The sequence below is a fragment of the Dipteris shenzhenensis genome, chromosome 27, assembly GCF_047967505.1.
Source record: "Dipteris shenzhenensis isolate YYH24624 ecotype China chromosome 27, Dip_SZ_1.0, whole genome shotgun sequence".
NCBI lineage: Eukaryota > Viridiplantae > Streptophyta > Polypodiopsida > Gleicheniales > Dipteridaceae > Dipteris > Dipteris shenzhenensis.
The window spans coordinates 31,317,027-31,337,239 of record NC_141622.1 but is presented as its reverse complement, the minus strand read 5'-3'; the positions used below and the strand labels follow the sequence as shown (position 1 = coordinate 31,337,239).

At 43.6% G+C, this 20,213-nt stretch overlaps 1 protein-coding gene across 1 annotated transcript in view; it reads right to left on the bottom strand.

Moving 5' to 3' along the window:
• Nucleotides 1–10,032: 10,032 nt before the first annotated feature.
• LOC147884165 (putative plant SNARE 12) overlaps nt 10,033–20,213 on the bottom strand; it is a 71,389-nt gene continuing 61,208 nt past the window's right edge. The window contains exons 8-10 of the mRNA XM_087398247.1: nt 11,553–11,645; nt 11,362–11,436; nt 10,033–10,870 (exon numbers count right to left, since the gene is read on the bottom strand). Coding sequence (XP_087254373.1) covers nt 10,760–10,870; nt 11,362–11,436; nt 11,553–11,645 — 279 coding nt within the window. The 3' untranslated portion in view covers nt 10,033–10,759. The remainder of the gene's footprint in view (nt 10,871–11,361; nt 11,437–11,552; nt 11,646–20,213) is intronic.

The window sequence follows — 20,213 nt, the reverse complement described above, 5'->3', positions numbered from 1 at the left end:
ATTCAATAAATCAAAGATCTGCAAGGATAGCTATTAAGAGATGGTATAAATCATATTTGAAGAGAACAAAGTCTCAATCACAAAGCATCGCTACTAACATATTCTCTCGATCATACAATGAGCAATTGTAAATCCCCAAGTTCTGTAAAATAGCATGAAAATGCCATGAAATAATAAACTAGCATAAATCTACATTGAATAAAAAGTGGAGAATACTTGCAAATTTGATCATTGTTGAACCATAAGATAGCATGACAATGCCATAAAATAATAAATTAGCATAAATGCACATTAAAAAATAAGTGGAGAACCCTTGCAAATTTGATATAATAAAAGGTACTACAATACAAGGTATATAGAGTGACAAGATGGATAAGAGCATATGCACTCCTTAGGCACTTACCATATTCTCATATCCGTCCCCTTGTACTCACCCAAATTTGATGTAAACATCATACTGTTAAGTCATTAACATATTTGTATGCATGATAACACAAGATATGTATAGGGTCAAGATGGAAACGAGCATATGCACTCTTTACTTACGTAACATATCCCCTTGCAAGATATGTACAGAGTCAAGATAAATATGAGCATATGCACTCTTTAGTTACTTAGCATATTCTTATATCCATATCCTCACATGCAATCAAAATTGATTTGGCATATTCTCATACCCACCGTCACCACGTATGCACCAAAATTCTCAAATTCATCCCTCGCACGCATCACATCATATTCTAAATTGTATTTAGCACAGGTACGATTGAGATCTCCTCCACCTCACTATTGTCGTTGAGTAGCTCAAACTCATCCTCTTCTTCATTGAAGGTGACCTCAGCAACAATTTCCATAGTTAATCATTGATCACAAATTCGCATTGGATCCACTCCTTACCCTAGCTACAATATTCGACCCTTTCAAGAGCCACAAGTTTCTAAAACAACAAACTAAGTCATTAGCTCTTGATTATTTTAACCGATTATGTTTCTTCAAATGAATAAAATCATATGCACTCTAGTTTTGCTCACATGCACCAAAGGATGCATCAATAGAGAGCACATGTTTTGATAATTATTGAAGTCTTCCAAGTTTATGTGAATAGTTTCCTCTAGCATTGTATCTTCAAATATGTATTTGACTTCTACATCTTCCTGTTCAAAACCTCTACCTCTAGCTGAGAGTGCTTATTCATTATTCTTTGACTCTATAGCCAAAAAAAGTTGTCTTCTCTTGCATAGGAATGCCAGACATGATTTTAAAATATCAATCGAGAATCTCTATGACCATCTCTATCAGATATTATTCATAATCCTTTCCTAGACTATTTGGTGCAATTTGACTAGTCTTTCATTATTTATTTTACATCCCCTTAATGCTAATTAGTGTGCAATGTCTTTCAATAATGCAGGGTAAGCTAGACCTTCCTTGGATTGTTGAGTTTATTTTCATGCATTATGATTCTAGACATATTGTTTGCATTGAATCTATAATTCTTTCCATGCATTCATTGTGTTGATGTTATGTACCTGATGATGGGGATCATGGTGTCTTTAGCATTGCAGTTGGTTACACTAAGTACAAAGTGAGCTCTTTCATCCCACTATGCTTGCTTTTTAATAAATTCTTTTACTTAATTTTCTCTTAAATGTGTTTTTTGATGTTTAGGCTAGATCTTCAACTGTTTTCTCTTGTTCACTGATAATGTTCCATATTTTTTTTAATTGGAAGATATAAACTAGTTTGAGCTTCCAATTTTCAAAGTCATTGTCACCCAATTTGTCATTTTTGTGTCTCATAATATGGGTCATCTGAAGAGATGGCATTATTTATAATATCACCATTGGTGACTTTAGTGATTTTAATTTACACAAATGAAAATTGCTCCAATTGTTCTATTTTTTGCATTTTCCCTTATGTTACATCATTTTCAAAGGACTCATTCCTTAAGTACATCCTACTGGTTCAAACTTTTACATTTTCCCTTATTTTACATCATCATTTTCAAAGGATGCATTCCTCAAGTATATCTCCTACTTTGAAATGTAAAGACAATTGGTAATTTGTGTTAACTGATTAACAAGTCTGAACTGTTTCCCATTTGATAGATGTTTTGTTAGATGTATATGAGATATGAAATGTTGCAAAAGCAATTATTTATCCTTTGTAATATGACACCTACATCAATAATATAAAGATAATCTTGGTAAGATAATCGATTCCCAAATCACACTTCCATACATTGGGAAAAAAACTCTATATTTATTTCTTTTTTCTCAATTCATGCAATAATTTAGTATCATGGGTGAGTCAAAAATGAGAGAAAAATATGTGCAGTTTATACAAGGGGGTTGGTAGTATAGATCCAACAAATAAAAAAGTGACTTTGTGTTTTCCAAAGGGTATCTGAATAAGATCAAAAGGGATATTTGACAATAAGTAAATTGGATGCACACATCTCCATCTCCTCTGATATGCACAGCAACGATTCCAGATGTTAAAATTACACTAAGATCTAAAGCCTATAGATCCCTAATCCATGATTACAAGCCCTAAAGGGTTAACCTTAATCTATAACCCCTACACCCTAAAGCCTTCTTCTTAAACCCTAAGCATAAATGTTCAATCCTAAACCCTAAGCCATAAACCCTAAACCTTCAATCTGTAAACACTAAACCTTGAATCCTTTTGTGCATGCACGTGCACATGCATGTGTGTGTGTGTGTGTGTGTGTGTGTGTGTGTGTAAATGTTCAATCCTAAACCCTAAGCCATAAAACCTAAACGTTCAATCTCTAAACACTAAACTTTGAATTTTTCTATGCATGTGCGTGCGCATGCATGTGTGTGTGTGTGTGTGTGCACATGCACGCGTGCATGCATGTGCATGTGCATGTGCGTGTGCGTGTGCATGTACGTGAGCCAATCATTTGTGAAAATTCCTCGCCATGGCCTAAAAACCACCTAAAAGAAGAATTTTCACAAATAGTTAAGGGACAAACAAGATCTTATAAGTCGTGAGATTGCACAAACCATACAACATTAACGATGTTAAACATTATTAGTGGGATCAAAGCCTCTACGTGGCATTGTGTTTCAACCTCATGGCAAGTGGTTAGTGGAGGACGTGCTTGATTGGACCATGTAGAAAAACTTGCAAATGATTGGCTAGAATGACATGGGCAGTTTGTGATTGGCTTGTGAGTGCATGGAGCACACAAGGAGTAATATGGTAAGGCCGAACTAGCAAGTCGTGACTTTGCTCTTGGTCATTTTGTCCATCTCAACTCTTATGCAAGTTGTCTAGAGTCTGTTAGGGTGAGCAAGCTTTGCTTGCCATAGATGAGTCCATAGCCAGGTCGCTTCAAGTCATGTTGTGTTGTACCCTGGAACAAAGCTCATAGGCATGAGCAGGGGTGTTTGTCTCATTTGCATGTCTTTGCTTCAATATAAGTGTCATTTAGAATCTCATACTGTGTTGCAAATTGAGCAATTATATGAGCCATGGTATTTTTAGACTGCTATAGTTGTAATTGTTATTTTATGCGCGTCTTCATCATTTTATGTAGTCAGGGTTGTAGGGATTCGCTGATATGAGAGTATTGCATGCTTGAAAACTCCAACAATCAATATCAGAGTGGCATCGATCAAGATCAAGTTGTGAGGTGAAGATCTATGTGGGTATAATCCGTGAGGTTTGACCTATGTTCCATGGTGTTTGTGTTTTGAGAGTTTTGAAGTTCATCTAAGTCTTGCTTTTTTTGAGAAAAATAGCCTTTGGTGAGGTTGATGTGATGCTTGAGTTCTTCAAATCTATATGCCTGATCTTGTGTGAGCCTTGCACAAGCTGTAGCTTTTCAAGATCCTTGCAAAGGACTAAATGATGTCTTGCAAGCTAGTATTTCAGTCGAAGTAAAAGAATAACCCTAGGGTCATGGACAGCTGGAAGAAGAATAAAATAGTTGAGGGCTCCAACTAAGTTCAATGGGCATAATTTTCCCTCATGGCAATCATGCAAAAAGTACTCTAGGCTGTCATTGTTGCAGGTACATAGAAGAAGCCAAGAATGAGCAGGTGCAGAAATGGTTGCCCTTTGGGAAAGAAAAAATAAGAAAGCCATAGGTATGATGGGTCATGCATTGGGTGAGAGTTCTTTTCATATTCTTGATAATTCTAAAAATGAGAAAGCCATAGGTATCATGGGCCGTGCATTGGGTGAGATTTTTTTTCATCATATTGATAATTCTAAAACTGCTACAGCAAACAATTGGACAATGCTCGACTCTTTTTGGAGTAAAGGGGAAGCATTCTGAAGCATCACTGAAGCAAGATTTGTATGGGATATCTATGAGAGAAGGAGACAGCCTCGAGCTATTTCTAAGTCATTTTCAATCTCTTCTCAAACAATTGAGTGATTTGGTTGAAAAGTGGATGATGATGATAAGAAAACTATTCTATTGGCAAGTCTACCCCCTAGGTCAATGTTGTTAAGCAAGGAGCAATTAGAATGAATCCTTCAACCGGTTGGTGAACCCGCATATGTCGTGGAGGAAAATAAGTATTCTAAGAAGAACCAAAATCGCTATGAGTATTGTAGAAAGTATGGCCACATAGAGAAACACTACTATAAGAAGCGACGTGATGAACAGTCTCAAGGCAACACACAAGTAATAGAGGAATCAACTTCTGAAGACAAGGCTATGTTTGTTGCAATCGAAGAATAGGATGAAGCTTGGGCATTCTAAGCTGTGCATGGCGGTATTGTGATTTGGCTCCAATGAGTGAGATCACTGTAGAGACATTTTCTTTACGCTTCAAATATTTTGTTCGCTTGTCTTTTTGTGTTAGCAAGAATGATGTTAGATTGTCTTTCTAATCTTTTACACTACTTCCCCCTTTAGGCTTAAGGGGGGTGTTGGATGGAAGCCTCTAGGTGGCATTGTGTGTCAACCTCATGGCAAGCAATTAGTACGTGCCTGATTAGACCATGCAATATAACTCGCAATCGATTGGCTAGAATGACGTGGGAATTTTTTGATTGGCTCGTGAGTGCATGGAGCACACACAGAGCAATATGGCACCAGCAAGTTGTAACTTCTACAAAGGAGATGGGTCATGTTGCTCTCATGCCTTTTGTCCATCTCAGCTCTAATGAGAGTTGACGAGAGTGTTTTGTCCATCTCGGCTCTTATGAGAGTCAACTAGAGTCTATTAGCGTGAGCAAGCTCTGCTTGCCATAGATGAGTCCATAGTCGAGTCGCTTCAAGTCATGTTGTTTTGTACCCTTGAACAGAGCCTGTAGGTGTGAGCAAAAGGTGTCTGCCTCAGTCGTGTGTTTTTTCTTCAATATAAGCGTTGTTTAGAATCTCATACTGTATTACAAGTTGAGCATTATATAAGCAGTCGTATTTTCATATTGTTGTAGTAGTAATTGTTATTTCATGCACAGGTCTTCATCATTTTATGCAATCACTCTTTCAGGTTGTAGAGATGCGATGTCACGTGAAATATTTGAGCATATTGCATGCTTGCAAACTCCAACAATTAGGCCGCCTTAATTTTTTGATTGGCTTGTGAGTGCATGGAGCACACACGGAGCAGTATGGCACCTACAAGTTATGACTTCTACAAAGGAGATGGGTCATGTGCTCGGGGCTTTTGTCCATCTCGGCTCTAATGAGAGTTGACTAGAGTCTTTTGTCCATCTCGGCTCTTATGAGAGTCAACTAGAGTCTATTAGCATGAGCAAGCTCTGCTTGCCATAGATGAGTCCATAGTCGAATCGCTTCAGGTCATGTTGTCTTGTACCCTTAAACAAAGCCCGTAGGTGTGAGCAAAAGGTGTCTACCTCAGTCGTGTGTTTTTTCTTCAATATAAGTGTCATTTAGAATCTCACACTATATTACAAGTTGAGCATTATATGAGTAGTCATATTTTCATATTGTTGTATTAGTAATTGTTATTTCGTGCACATGTCTTCATCATTTTATGCAGTCACTGTTTCAGGTTGTAGAGATGCGATGTCACGTGAAATATTTAAGAGTATTGCATGCTTGCAAACTCCAACAGTTAGGCCGCCTTAAGCATATTAGCCATGTAGAAATGTCTGCCATGGTGTGGAAGGTATTAGAAAAAGAAAATTCATAATCATCGATAACTTAATACAACTATCCAATCTTTGGCAAAGAAGGGTCCCACCGAACTTATCCTTCTGATACCTTTAATGTAGCTCACTCTAAGAAGTAGATGAAAAAGTCAAGATTCTAGTTCTTCATCGTAAAGGAGATGCAACCCTTAGGTGAGAAGTCCTTAAGATGTTTCATCTTGAAGGAGATACAACCCTTAGGTGAGAAGCCCTCAAAGCTAAACATGAAGCTACTTCAACTTGGAATGGCTTCAACAATCATATACTTGCTAGGTGTGGAAAAAAAACAAAATGCAATTAAGAATTAAAAAATGCTCTTGGACCACCTTCAAAGATATCAAATACTTGCCATGCATGGACAAAAACAAATTGCTCTTGCATTAAGACAAATTCCACCAAGGTTGGGATACTCAATTCAAGATCATCCTACCTACTATTGGAAATGATTACTTCAAATGAGACCAAAGACTCCAAAATTGAAAAGAAGCAAGTTTAAAAATACATGGTGGGACTGAAGCCTTAACTTCATACAGACAACACCATTGCTATTTACTCCACCTAGTAGTTCATCCTTGGGCTCTCATGTCTTATTGGCACAAAGAAGGATAAAAACATGTAGACTACGAAGCTCTCAATTAGATCACAACTTACTTAAATCACGATCATCCTAGCTACAATTGGAAGCCATTACTTCACATTGAGACCATGACTCCAAAATTGAAAAGGAGCAAGCTAGAAAATACATGATGCGACTTTAGCCTTAACTTCATACAGACAAGATCATCACTATTTACTCCACCGAGTAGTTCGTCCTCTGCCTCTAATGTCTTATTGGCACAAAACAAGGATGGTTCATACTAAAAACATGTAGACAACGAAGATCTCAATAAAATCAGAATGAAGAATTGTCACTCTATCCCTCAAACTAGATGTATCTTTGATCATCTTCAAGGTGTATATGTTTACAATAAGATAGATCTAAAAGCGATTATCACCAAGTGCAAGAAGATGTACGTAAGACAACTTTGTCCATCATTTGTCTTATATGATTTCTTTCTTATGCCTTTCAACTTTACCATGCTAACACGATATTAGGGAATTTGGGAATTTTCAAATAATTTGGGACTTTCCAATATGGTTAAGTTTTGGCCACATGCTCAAATCTGAACCAATTACTTGAAAGTGGAATCCATCTTAAACACCGTATTAGGAAATCCTACCAAGTACCACTTTCAAATGAGGGTTCAAGTTTTGGACATATGGTCAAATCTTAACCCCTTACTTGAAAGTGGAACTTGGGAGATTCCCAAATTCTTCAATATAGTGTTAGCTCCTACGACCTTCTATCAATCAATGTAGTGTATATTGGCTTCTACCATGTTTAATTACATTCTTATCCTCAACAAAACAAAGGACAACATCTTGACATCATGTTGAAGGCACACAACCATTAGTTAGCAATGATGAGGATAGTCCTTGCTTTAAATTTTCAAGTTTTCCAAATGATTAGGTTTCGCAAGGGGATACATTATTGGACAAACCTTTTATTGAAGATTAAGCATATGAACCTCTAAGACTTAAAGAGGATGGAAGAGTCTCTAGCTTAAATTAACTATTGACAAAGTCTTATAAACATCATTGGGGTCCTTTGAGAAAGAACTATGTTGCAATAGTAATAATATGCATGTGAAAAAGGATCTCTCTTAGAAGCTGTTTGAATATAAGGCTAATAAAATTTGCTACCAAAAAGTAGATAAGCTTAACTCAAGCGAATGGAAGTTCATCACTATAAGATAGTGGAAAAACGATTACCATAGAACACACAATGGGTGATGTCTAAGATAGTCGATCGAGAGCAACCCAGACTTAGTGCAAGTTCCAGGTGTCTTCAAGAATGTAATCAATCATCTAATAGCCATAAATTATGATCCCAATATAGTGAAAATAATGGGCATTATTGAACATTGGTTTGGAAAAGGCATATGAATGAAAAAAATGGGATTATATATTCGAATTCCTCACAACTTGTTGGCTTTCAGATCGTAGCTTTTAGTCCTATAAAAGCTCCACCTCTTAATGCAAAAACAACAATTTGGTGAAGGGGAGTGTCATCTCAAGAGATTGATAATTTGAGTGAGTATACCAAATTTTTTGTGTCTTGACCTAGAAGGAAGAGTATTCATTCTCTTTCTCCTAACAAGAGTAACCTAGGAGGAACGTAGGAGGAAGAGAATTCATTATATCCCATACTTTTGCAACTTGAGGAACCTAGGAGCAAGAGAATGCATCATATTCCATAGGAAAGTTGAACCATTAGTAAGGGGGCATCCAACTTTGGGCTATGCAAGTTGGAAGATGGCTTACTAAGATGTACCATGGGCTTGACTAGTTCAATGGTTCATTAATAAAAAGGATGCTAAAGGCTTAGGAAAATGACATGACATCCTTCCAAATAAGCCTTTTCCTTCTTTCCTCCTGAGCATTATTGGAAAAGGTTGCTAATGCAACTACAAGGAAACAAGGGCTACAAGGTGAGGAAAGCTCTCAAATGGACACTTTATGGGACTAACTATTAAATGGGATGGTGACGCCCTAGCTTATGTATACCTGAGAAAGCCAAGTTTGAAATAAGTGAATTGCACATTAGGCTAGCAATTAAGAGGAATGGAAAGGTTCTACATTGCAAAATTAACCCACATATTTAGACCAAGGCTATAGACGTGGATGTGCTATAGAGTGCTAGAACTTGTGGAGGATAGGTCGCTTGCAAAAACTATGCTTACTATCAATGAATGGTGGGTGGATTGAGTCTTTAGTAGACACACATGAGAAAGATCAAGATTAAATAGGAAGAAAGTGCCTATATCAAAGGTTCCGCCAAGTTTGGGGTTGGTTTATACATAAAGAATATAAGGGGTTGGATCATGCATAAAGAATGTAACCAAATAGGTTTTAGGAAGGTTGATGCTTTCCTCACTCTAAATTCTCGTAATGATAGCTCAAGTTTCCACTCTAACCTTGTTTTGGTTTGTCCTTTAAATTGTATGCTCTCCATTGTGATATTTGGTTGTCAAGGAAACAAGGTGATATTCGTTGCTCTCCGTTATGATATTTGATTGTATCAAGGCTTTGTAATAGAAAAATATAGTGAAAATGTAGAGTACAAAAATATCTTTGCAACACATAGGAAACCAAACCTCTTGGCACCATCCATGCGGAGACATGTAAATTTAATGAATTTAATGAATTCACTCTTGATATACCTCATGTCATGAACATAGTACCAAAATTCTCAAGAGCTTTCAAAAAGTCATCATCACCCATTGCCATTAAGGGATCATATGGTACATAGTTTTCTTGCATTCAAAAACTAAAAATGTTATAGTAGTCTTCTTGCCTTCTAAGATTATATGGAAGGAAAATATGAATGTTAGACTAGATCTCAACATAAGATTGAGGATTCAAAGCATCCCCTTGTCCTAAATATGGCTGGAGTCAACGATATAAGAAAAAAATCCCTAGGGTTCCCTTTTCAACATTATAGATCCAACACTTGTCATACATAACCTCGTCTATGTCTCACAAAAAGTCACTTACAGCAAAATGACAAGGTGAAGCATGGAAGTTTAAACGAGTACATCATTCTTAGCAAGGTTGCCCCTTAATGGTGGACTATTAGATGTCCCCTAAAACACAAGGGAATATCCAAATAAAGTTCCATTGAGAACAAGGAAAGTCTTACAAGAACTAGCCACTTTCCCTTGCACTTTCTCTAGAGGTGCAAAACAATCACAAGTCCCGAGAACCTTGCCGAAAACATTCAATCGTAAAATTCATTACAAGAAACTAGGTTCAAAGAAAGGCTAGGTAGGTGAATGTTAGAAAGCACAAGATTGATTCTATTTCCCACTCTCTTGAAAGGTAAACCAAATGCATCATGTGGATGAGCAAAGTCGTTGGAACACCACCCATGTAGTCATGAACACTAGTTCAAAGAACATCTTCTTACGGGTCACATGTGCAAACAATAACTTGAATATACATGACATTATTGCATCCAGGCACCGAGCCAAAGATGTTCCTCCATTCTTCTGCATTAAAACTGCTGAAGATGTTTCTCCGTTCTTCCTCATTGAAACTGCTAAAGATACTTCTTCAGAATACAGATTTAAAACTGCTTAGATACACAAAATTCTGCCACCAAAAGAATTTGCTGAACTGAAATGACCTTTGTTCAAAGAATACGACTTCAATTTTTCTCTACATCAAATCTACCATAGGAAGTAAGTTTTTGAATGCTTTACCAGAACCTTCCCGAGAAATCTACCAGTAAGAAATGTAGCAAGCAATTTAATACATGTTGTGAGGATGTTGGGGAAAATTCCCTCAGCATCTTTGGATAAGATGCCTTGGATGTATGTGAAAACTCGAATACTTTATTCCCTGCCGAGGGAATACTCCAAAGCTGCGTTGGAAAATTTATGGGACAATATACAAGCAAAAAATAATACAAAGCCACACTACGTCCTATTCTGGAAATGCCACCCACAAGACAAATCAGTTAGGAGAGACCTTTCTCACCCATGTTCAGCACCAAGGTTCCCCTAAAATACTCTCAGAAAGACCTTTCAAGCTCCAAAGCAAACAGTAATTTACGACTGCTGCCACTGGCAGGTGGTGCAAGCCCTGGAATGTCACGTATGTTCTTGTTGTTTGGATGGACAATCTTCAGAACACCAGAAGAAGTGAAAATAAATCATCAAATAAAGAGGATCTTGCAACTGGTAAGAAAAACTACAGGCCGACCACAGCCCTCCTACTCACACACAAACACACAGCCTGCCCTTCCCTCCCAAACAAAACATGCACTTGCACACACTCTTATAAGCCATGAAGACAGGAAAACTGAGAGTCCCATTGGTTGGCAAAGCCAACACCTACCTTGCTAGTGCACACAAAAATCCATGATAGAAACTTAGAAAGGATGCTTTCAGACCTAGATACCTAAACACACAAGCAGTCCTGCACACATGTGCGTGCACACACAACACAGGCATATACCCATCATCCACCGTCACACCCGTAGATACACATGTACATCGAGGACATGCATATGTGTGTGTACTAGCACTCCCCAAACCCACACGTGCAAAACACAGACGAACCACATGTAAATCACTCTTTATCAAAGGAAGACACTGAAAGAATGCAGATTACCTTAACAATAATAATGGCAATGACACCGCAAACGATCAGAAAAAGGAACAACATGATGCAACGATCTGTGGCGATCTGCATATTGAGCAAGATAAGTGACAAGAAACTGTCTTGTACCAGCAGCTTTGTAACACTAGTGACACAATATGTAGTATTGTTTAAATATTACTTTCATCCAACAAAATATTTACCTGCCTACCAATCTCCCTTACAAGCTGAGAAGCTTTTTTGATGGAAAACTGAATTGTGTCCAATTCATTCACGATCCTTCCCATTTGCTCTGTCTGAAGGAAGCATGCAGAATTAGAAAAGGACCTTAGCATGGATAATTCTTTTCTTTTCTAGAGAAAAGTTCCTTCCATAAAATGTTGAAAATGATACAAACAGTTAGCTGTCCATGAGGCGCAGAAGTTAAACCCTGTTATTTATATTGTGTTCCATAGTAACACGTTTCTTTGTTTATCATAACTTTCTTTTTACACATGTACTGATCTGCGAGGGGCAGCACGCGCATGCGTGCGTGACATGTGTCTGTGTGTCCGTGTGCGCGCACGAGCATGTGTGCGCTCAAGCCTGCATGGCAGGCCGTGATCACTGGCTATGACTCAAATGACCCTCATTCAAGTTACACGGATATACACATTATCATCCAATGTTATCCTACTGTGGTAACTTGTATCACCACTCTGAGGTGATATCATTTCTATGATTACAGTACCTCATCTGAAGATGTTACATAGGTCAAGCTGCTACATGTGGTGCAAATCCCATACACGAGAATTACTCAACCATCCACTTGGTCCTGTACTAGTTTACTTAACCCAACATGCAGGTCAGTTGTGTGCAAGCTTTGGTGTGTTGGAGGAGATACGAGACTATAGGTTATTTGCTCACCTATCAGCATATCTACACTCCAATGGAATCTCTGTGTCTGGGTTATCTTGTCAATGCCTTCAGTGCGCTTTGTGAGCGAGCTTTCGTGTTTGCTCACCTAACTAGCACATCTATTATCCATAGGACTTTTTGTGTTCAATACCTTCACTGCGCTTTGCGGGTGTGTTGGAGGAGATAGAAGACTACATGAGTTAGAACCTATGGTGACCGTAGTGAGTATAGCCTTGAAAATTTAAGCAAAGAGTTATCTAATCTACGATTAACCATTAGGCACTACACGGTCACCAAGACCACTGTACACTTGAACCTATGCACAAACTTTGGCTCGTTGGAAAAAGTGACTAACTATGGAGTTAGTTCACTAAATCACCTTGGGGTTATTTTGGATTAAGATTGATTAAAGGTCAAAAAGAATGGTAGGTAGACCTTATGGTATGCTCAAGTTGAGATAGCATGACCTCATAAGATACCATCGGCAGACAGACATACTTGGAGTAATAGAAGCCCAAAATTGACACTTAAACTCCAGCCTAAATCAGACATGTACTTCTCAGGGAGGAATTCATTTGGTGCCTTGGTGCAAGTAAAAGACTATATCTTTGGATTGGAACAATAGGATCAAGATGAAAGTATGTGTTCGAACACGTTGGATGTAGCAACAGCTATAGCCCTGAACTATGAAGATGCTAGAGGCAAGCTGAGTGGACTTGTGCTCGCAAGGGCTCAATAAGAGCACTAGAAGAAGAATGGGTTTCAAAAGAGGAGGGTTAGAAAGTCTAGTACTCCATATCAAGTGGGGGGACTATACAGCTAGCGAATCCCTCGCAGAGTGAAGATGTAGAAAACACTTGCAGGCCAAGCCTTGCAGAAACAAGCACGCCTCTCGATAGTCGCCCTGGAGCCTGGAGTCCTGTGCTCCCGGGTGGACCGTAGAGTGTAAATGATATCCTGCCATATGGCAACTAGGGTAGCTGCAGATGAAACCGGGTGCTCTTCCATCACAAGACTACAGCGAGCCATCCAAGCCGTGATGCTGGCTACCACCTCCCAAACACTATTCTCCTTAGGAGGAGGAGGAGCTAAACTGTCCGGGGGGGCTGCCGCGTGGAGTGCAATCCTCTGGATGCTCTAACCCTGTATCCGATAGGCTAGGGAGATCTCATCAATCTGCAACGCGTGTCCTCCCTCTATTAACCAAGCCACCATCCCCCAGTTATAGTCTCTATGAAGATCTATGAAGACTCTGCATATGTGTCATGATCCTGAGGGCTCCCATCCAGATCCTCGCTGCGTTACGACAGCTCCAAAGGCAATACGGGATAGTCTCCAGGATACCATCGGAGCAACAATGGCACTACCCATCCACTCCCATCTGCTCCAACCACGGTCCTATGAGCAAGCCTCCATGGGAGCCAATCAGAAGAAGTAAGAGATCTTCCTTGGCCGCAAGCTGAACCACAACAACATCCAAAACCCAGCGCACACATCTCGGGGCACTCTCTGGGTCACCCAATGTCTCGCCCTCGAAGGGGTCCACCTCGACGAGTCCATCTGAAGCCTCCTACCAACTCGTGTGGTGTAGGAAAAGAAGGGCACCTCATCCACCTGCTCAACTAGGCCAACTAGGCCGCCCCTGGAGGGCTAGAACCACTCTCCTGGATCCCACTGGACCTCGCTCAAGGGTCTACCCTCCCACAGCCAAAGGCGCCATCTAGAGACATCCTGCTCTAAGATACTGGAAGGGTCAATGTGCCACTCCTTCCCCAAACGTCCCACCACTCTAATCATCTACCAATGTATCCCATCAAGACTCCCATCCATCTCGGGGTCACTCTCAGTGAGTGGCTGAAGTAGGCCTCCAAGTCCTACGCAAAAGAAGCTGGGGTGCGTGCTGCCACGCTGCATCAACATCCTCAAGGGAACACCAGTACGAGAAAACTACCCCAACCATCTGCTGTCTTTCCAAACATGAAATCCTTCCCACCAGGACTTCAAAATGGCTAAGTAAATCTCGCCATCCGCTGCCCTACCCCTCGCAGGTGCGCTAGGGCAACAAGCCTCGCCTCAGTCTCCATAGGTAGTATGCTCCAACGGCCAAAGAACCCTACTGGATCACTATCCCATTGTGCCCAACCGATCCCTGATCTCTGGGTGTCACATAAGGGACTGGCGCTCAAACTCTTCTCTACATCTAGGCAGAGCACGGATGAGACCCCCTGCCAATCTCTGCCATACCCTGTGAAGACTCCTCATCAGGGGGGAGCCCTTCCCCGTAAGGAGGGCCTCTGAGAAGATCCATCTATGTGAAGGCTGCCACTGTCCCCCAGTGCGTGGGGTGTTCCTCAGAAGCCCTCACTGTAAGAAGAGCTTCCAAGGCTCTGCACCTAGGGTGAGGCCACAGACCACCAACATGCCCAGAAGGGCCCTGCTCTGCATCTCCGGATCAATGACACCCAAGCCTCCCAGTGCCTTCGGCATGATCACCATCTGCCAAGCTACTCGACGGGCCCTAGTGTTCCTCGTGCCATCTGACCCTGCCCAAAGGAAGTTCCATACTAACTGTCGGAGCTGCCAAATGCATCATCTGTGAAAGCATCAGCAGGAGGCGAAATACCAAGCCGTTGGCAAGGACCTCGTTTGCCACTAAGACGCAACCAGCTAGGGAGAGTTTGATCGAGCTCCAATAGAGAAGCTTGCACCGAACACTCTCCAGGACCGAGGCAATCTGCTACTCTGTTGTGATGTCAATATCCACCTAGCATCCGAGGTATCTCGTTGTCTGGCCCTGCAGTATCCATCTGAAGCCAAAGTCACTCCCCCACTCACAGATCTCCCGAGTCTCCTCAAAGCCTGTGAAGAAGCTTATGGATTTCGTCCAGTTGATCCGTGCCCCCAAGGCCTCATAGTAAATAGCCAGGGCACCTCTGACTCTCACCAGACTCGCTATAGTGCCCTCAACATACAAGGCCATGTCATCTGCAAACTCCAAGTCAAGTGGCTCCTCCTCTTGTCTAATTGGGAGCCTCAACTCTGTAAGACCCGCCACCTATGATCTCAAATAGTAGCCCAAAGCCTCCGCCACAAACAAGAAGAGGAAGGAAGCGAGTAGGCAGCCCTGACAGACCGAGTGAGAGAGAGAAAAAGCCTCACCTGTGTGTCCTCCGATGAGCATCTGACTAGAGCTCCCTACATATAGCACTGAAACTCCACTGACCCATCTGTCTGAGAGACCCAATCTTCTCATAATGCCCTCCAGAAAAGACCACTCCACCCCACATAGGCCTTCTCAAAATCCAAAAGAAGGAGGACCAGCGGCTGTGACTCCTCCCTGGACCAATCGATTGTCTCCCAAAACGTGAAGATGTTGTCCAGGATGCTACGCTCCTGCACAAACCCAGTTTGTGTGTCATGGATGATGTCGATAAAATGGGGCCGTAACAGCAAACTCAAGACTTTGGCGAGGATCTTGTATGTAGTATCAAGCAAGGTTATCGGCCTCCACTGTCGGATATCTACCCATTCTTCCCCTTTCGGAAACAAATAGATCCACCCCCAGCTCCAGGACTGTGGGAGAAGGCCTGTGTCAAAAATCTCCTAACAAGCTAAACGGAAAGGGATGGAGATAATCTCCCAGAAGTTTCGAAAGAGGCCGGAGTCAAGCCACCCTCATCTGGGCACTTCTGGATCGAGAGAGCTTTGAGGGCTTCCCAAAGCTCCTCATCTGTGAAAGGCTCCTCAAGCCTACTGCATAAGTCCTGCCAGACTACTGTCGGAACGTGATCCCAAACTAGCTCGCAGGCCACAAGACCAGCTGAGGTCATCCTCTCCGTCTGAAAGAGCTGGCTGTAAAATCCAATGGTCATGTCCAAAATCTCCTGCGGGTCAGTGTGCATGATGCCCTACGAGTCCCGGAGACGCTGTAGCTGTGTGCCTACCGATCGCGACCCAGTGGTCTGAAAGAACTACTTTGTCATCATGTCCCCCTACTGCACCCATCGGACCCAAGAGGAATGATAGGAGAACTCAGCCCGCCACACCTCCGTGTCTTAAAGCTCGAAACGAGCGCTCTCGAATCTATCACTAAGCCACTGAGACACTGGGTCCTGCTCCCTGAGCCTCTCGATGGAGGCGAGGTCTCTCCTCAAAGCCCACTCTCACTCCTGAAGGGACCTCCTCCGCATAAGGACGTGAGCCAATAGCTCCTCACTACTCCTCTGAATCGCATCAACCACCCATGCAGCCCAACCCTCACACAATGCCGTCTCTGAGTGCTTCCAAACCCCTGCCATAACCTGCTGAATCTCCTCGTCCTACAGAAGGTCATGCAGACTCCCTTCTGGGGGAGACCTCGACGGGGCTGATCCAAGTGAAGTACCATTGGAGAGTGGTCTGACATCGCCAGAATCCTGATAGATCCGCCTCTGTGAAGTGCCCAGTCCCCAACATAGAAACAGTCTAATCTCTCTAGCAATCCATCGTGTCTCCTCTCTCCAAAGGAGAAGAGAAGGCTGTCAGGTGTCCTGCTGAAATCTGGCTCTCTTCACGGGTCTCTGCCACTTATCATGAAAATAAACTACTCCCAGGTGCTACGCTCTGCTCCTCGACACAGGACTGATCCAAGTGAAGTACCATTGGAGAGTGGTCTGACATCGCCAGAATCCTGATAGATCCGCCTCTGTGAAGTGCCCAGTCCCCAACATAGAAACAGTCTAGTCTCTCTAGCAATCCATCGTGTCTCCTCTGTCCAAAGGAGAAGAGAAGTCTGCCAAGTGTCCTGCTGAAATCTGGCTCTCTCCACGGGTCTCTGCCACTAATCATGAAAATAAATTGCTCCCAGGTGCTACGCTCTGCTGCTGGCATCTCAAAGAACGAGGCTCGGCCCTGCTTGTCTTTCCTAAACTCCAGGTTGTTGAAGTCACCTCCAACAATCTAGGAGTCTACATCCGGAAGACACTCTAACAGCCTCCTCCAAAAGGCCGGGCGGTGCTATCTACACGCTAGGGCATACATGTTCAAGATCCCGATCCTGGACTCTCCCATCCACACTGCCCGTCCTGGAATGAGCTCGCCCTGATCGTAGAACTCTGAAGCCAAAGTCTATGAGACTGAGATGCAGACCCCTCCACTCTGTCCTACCGCAGGAAACCACTCCTCTGGACCTCTCCCTAGGAGAAGGTGATGGCGTCGTCTGATGTCTGAAGCTGAAAACATGTGCTCCTGAACCATAAGGATGTCCACTACCCGCCATACCACTGCCCTCTACAACTCCTGCCGGAGTATCACAGGTATTGCGGCCGGCTACAAACACGATCGTGGAGCCCGTGTACGTTTAAACTCACTATGGTCCAGCTCATGAGGACAAGAAGTCGAGAACAAGGCTCTCTTGTGAGTGGGTGCATGTCCCAAAAAGACTGCTTTGTGTGTTTTTACCGGGAATTTAGAGGGCGAGTAGTCAATATTTGTATGTCGCCGTACTAGTGTGGATACAAGCTCAATACCAATCTTCTGTATCAGGTACTATGGCTGGCTACAAACACGATCGTGGAGCCCGTGTACGTTTCAACTCACTATGGTCCAGCTCATGAGGATGGGGAAGTCGGGAACAAGACTCTCCTATGAGTGGGTGCATGTCCCAGAAAAACTGCTTTGTGTAATTGCCCTTAGAGGGTGAGTAGTTAAGTTCTGTGCGTCGTCGTACTAGTGTGGATACCGGCTCAATATCGATATTCCGTGCCCACTTTATCATAAAGGAGGCTTCCATCCCAAACAACTCCGCACACTTCTAGAGGGGCCAAAAGTGTGTCTGCTCCACCTTTACCTCCATCGGCAATCTGATAACTCCTGTCGCCAAACCATACACCGGCTCCTCGCACGTGAAGCTCAATTGAAAGTTCACCTCCGCACCATGGGTGTATCAAAGGTCTAGTCCATGTGGCCCCATCCACTCATCCATCATGAGTGTAATCTGATTCCCCAAAATAGCATCGAACACCTCCGGGGACCATTTCTCCAACCCTGTGGAGGCAAACGGAAATCTCCAAATGGGGTGTGTCTGAGATCCCACTGCACTGATCAAACCCCCCTTTTGGGGCTGAACGACCATGAGTGTTACCTCCAATGGTAGAGGATAAGAGTTCGAAATCTCCAGATAGTTTCAGGGTCCTAACCTCCAGAAGTCCCGCGGTAAGGGACGCCAAGACTGGAGGAAGCAAAAGGGGGCGTCATCATTCCCTTGCCAGCTAATAGGGATGTCGAAGTGGAAGAACCTACGGATGAAGTGGAGAGGGGGAAGACATGAGAGGGAGCGATAGGGACCTGGGAGATAGAGGGAGAGGGACGGGTGGTGAGGGTAACTAAAGGAGGGGGGGGGGGGGGGGGGGGGGGGGGGGGGAGGGAGCGGGGGGAACCTTGGAGGAAAAGGGGAAAGTGAAGAGGAAGAGAGGGAAGGGTCTAGGAGGAGAGGGGGAGGAGGGACAAGGACCACAGGGCCCCCTACTGATCAGGCTCGCCGAAGCTCTGGATCGACTCCTCTGCTGCCCCCATCGGGCTAGCGTCTGCGGCTTCCGCCATCCCCGCATCTGGAGCTCCTGAGGCTCAATGTTGTTGCAGAGGTGGATGCGGAGGCTGAACCTCCTAAGTTGGAGGACCGTCTGGATGGACGATGGCCCCTGCCGCTAGAGCAGATGGCTCCTGTTGTTCCTCCTTCAGGGCCTCTCGATCAATCATGTCCCTCTCTCTGCGCTTCGCCCTCTACCTACGGCGCACTTGCAAGCTTGCTTGCTTGGTTTCTTTTTCTTTTTAACTTGAGTCCAGTCCCCTTCTAAGGGAGGTAACCCAAGGGGTCTGAGACTCCTGCTACTCCTGCCTGAGAGGACGTTGGGCTCAAACCTGCTGACTCTGTCTACTCTGTGGGGCAGGAGGGAGGCGCACGAGGGAGACCACGCGGGCAATCTCTAGCGAGGTGACCCATCTGTCTGCACTAAAGACATTGGCCTAGTAACCCAAAAATCTCCACTCTCTGGCAAAGCGTGCCCCCTTCAAGGGTCTCGAGAAGGATCAACTCTGGGAGGGGCTCTGGGCTCTCAACCACTAGTCCGATCCTGGAGACTCCATCATCTGCTAGAACTGAGGCAGACGACTATGGCGGGGGCTCAAGCACTGTGCCAAATGCCCGACCAATAGAAGGGAGGATGTCTCGATACTCCTTAAGGAGCGAAGTGTAACCGGGAAACGTGGAACATGGTGTGTCATATCCATGTCCTCCACTGTGAGCCCATGATACCAAGGAAAGAGGTAAACAAGATGTGGGCCAAGGACAATGGGGTTTCGCTTCACAAGTGTCAAGGCAATGTCGAGGGAGCTCAACTGGATGAGAAAAACGCCTCTTCCATAGATGGTGACCTTCTGGATGTGGTCTCCTTCTAATATGGCACCTGTCTCCGTGTGGGTGCGAGGCCCACAATTCTACCCACAAGCACCTTGTCCTGGAGGGACTGAACTACCTGCTGTACCTGTTGCTTGTCAATTGGCGAAAGAAGAACCTTAATGGCCGTGGGATTCAAGGGTGCTGCCATAGAGCCCCTCTGGCCAGACCAAGGGTCACCACCAAGGTATTCTTTCGCCTTAACGGGCGCAACTGCTCCCGCTGCAGGGAGGAAGAAGAGAAAGAGGAGATAAGCGTCAGAAGGGGAGGCGGAGAAGAGACGGGGTGAGGGAGGTAGGGACGGAAGAGAAAAGAGGAAGGCAAGGAGAGCGGAAGGTGGAGAAGGAAGGGGGGGGGGGGGGACGAGAAGGTGAGGAGGGTGAGAAGGCGAGGGCAAGAGGCGAAGAGGAGGCGGGAGAAGAAAGCCGGCGAGGAGGGGAGGAGAGAAGGAGGCGGAGGAGGGAGGTGGTAGGGACGGTGGAAGGAGGCGAGAAGGGACAGTGGGGGAGACAGGAGGAACAACGGGGAGGGGAAG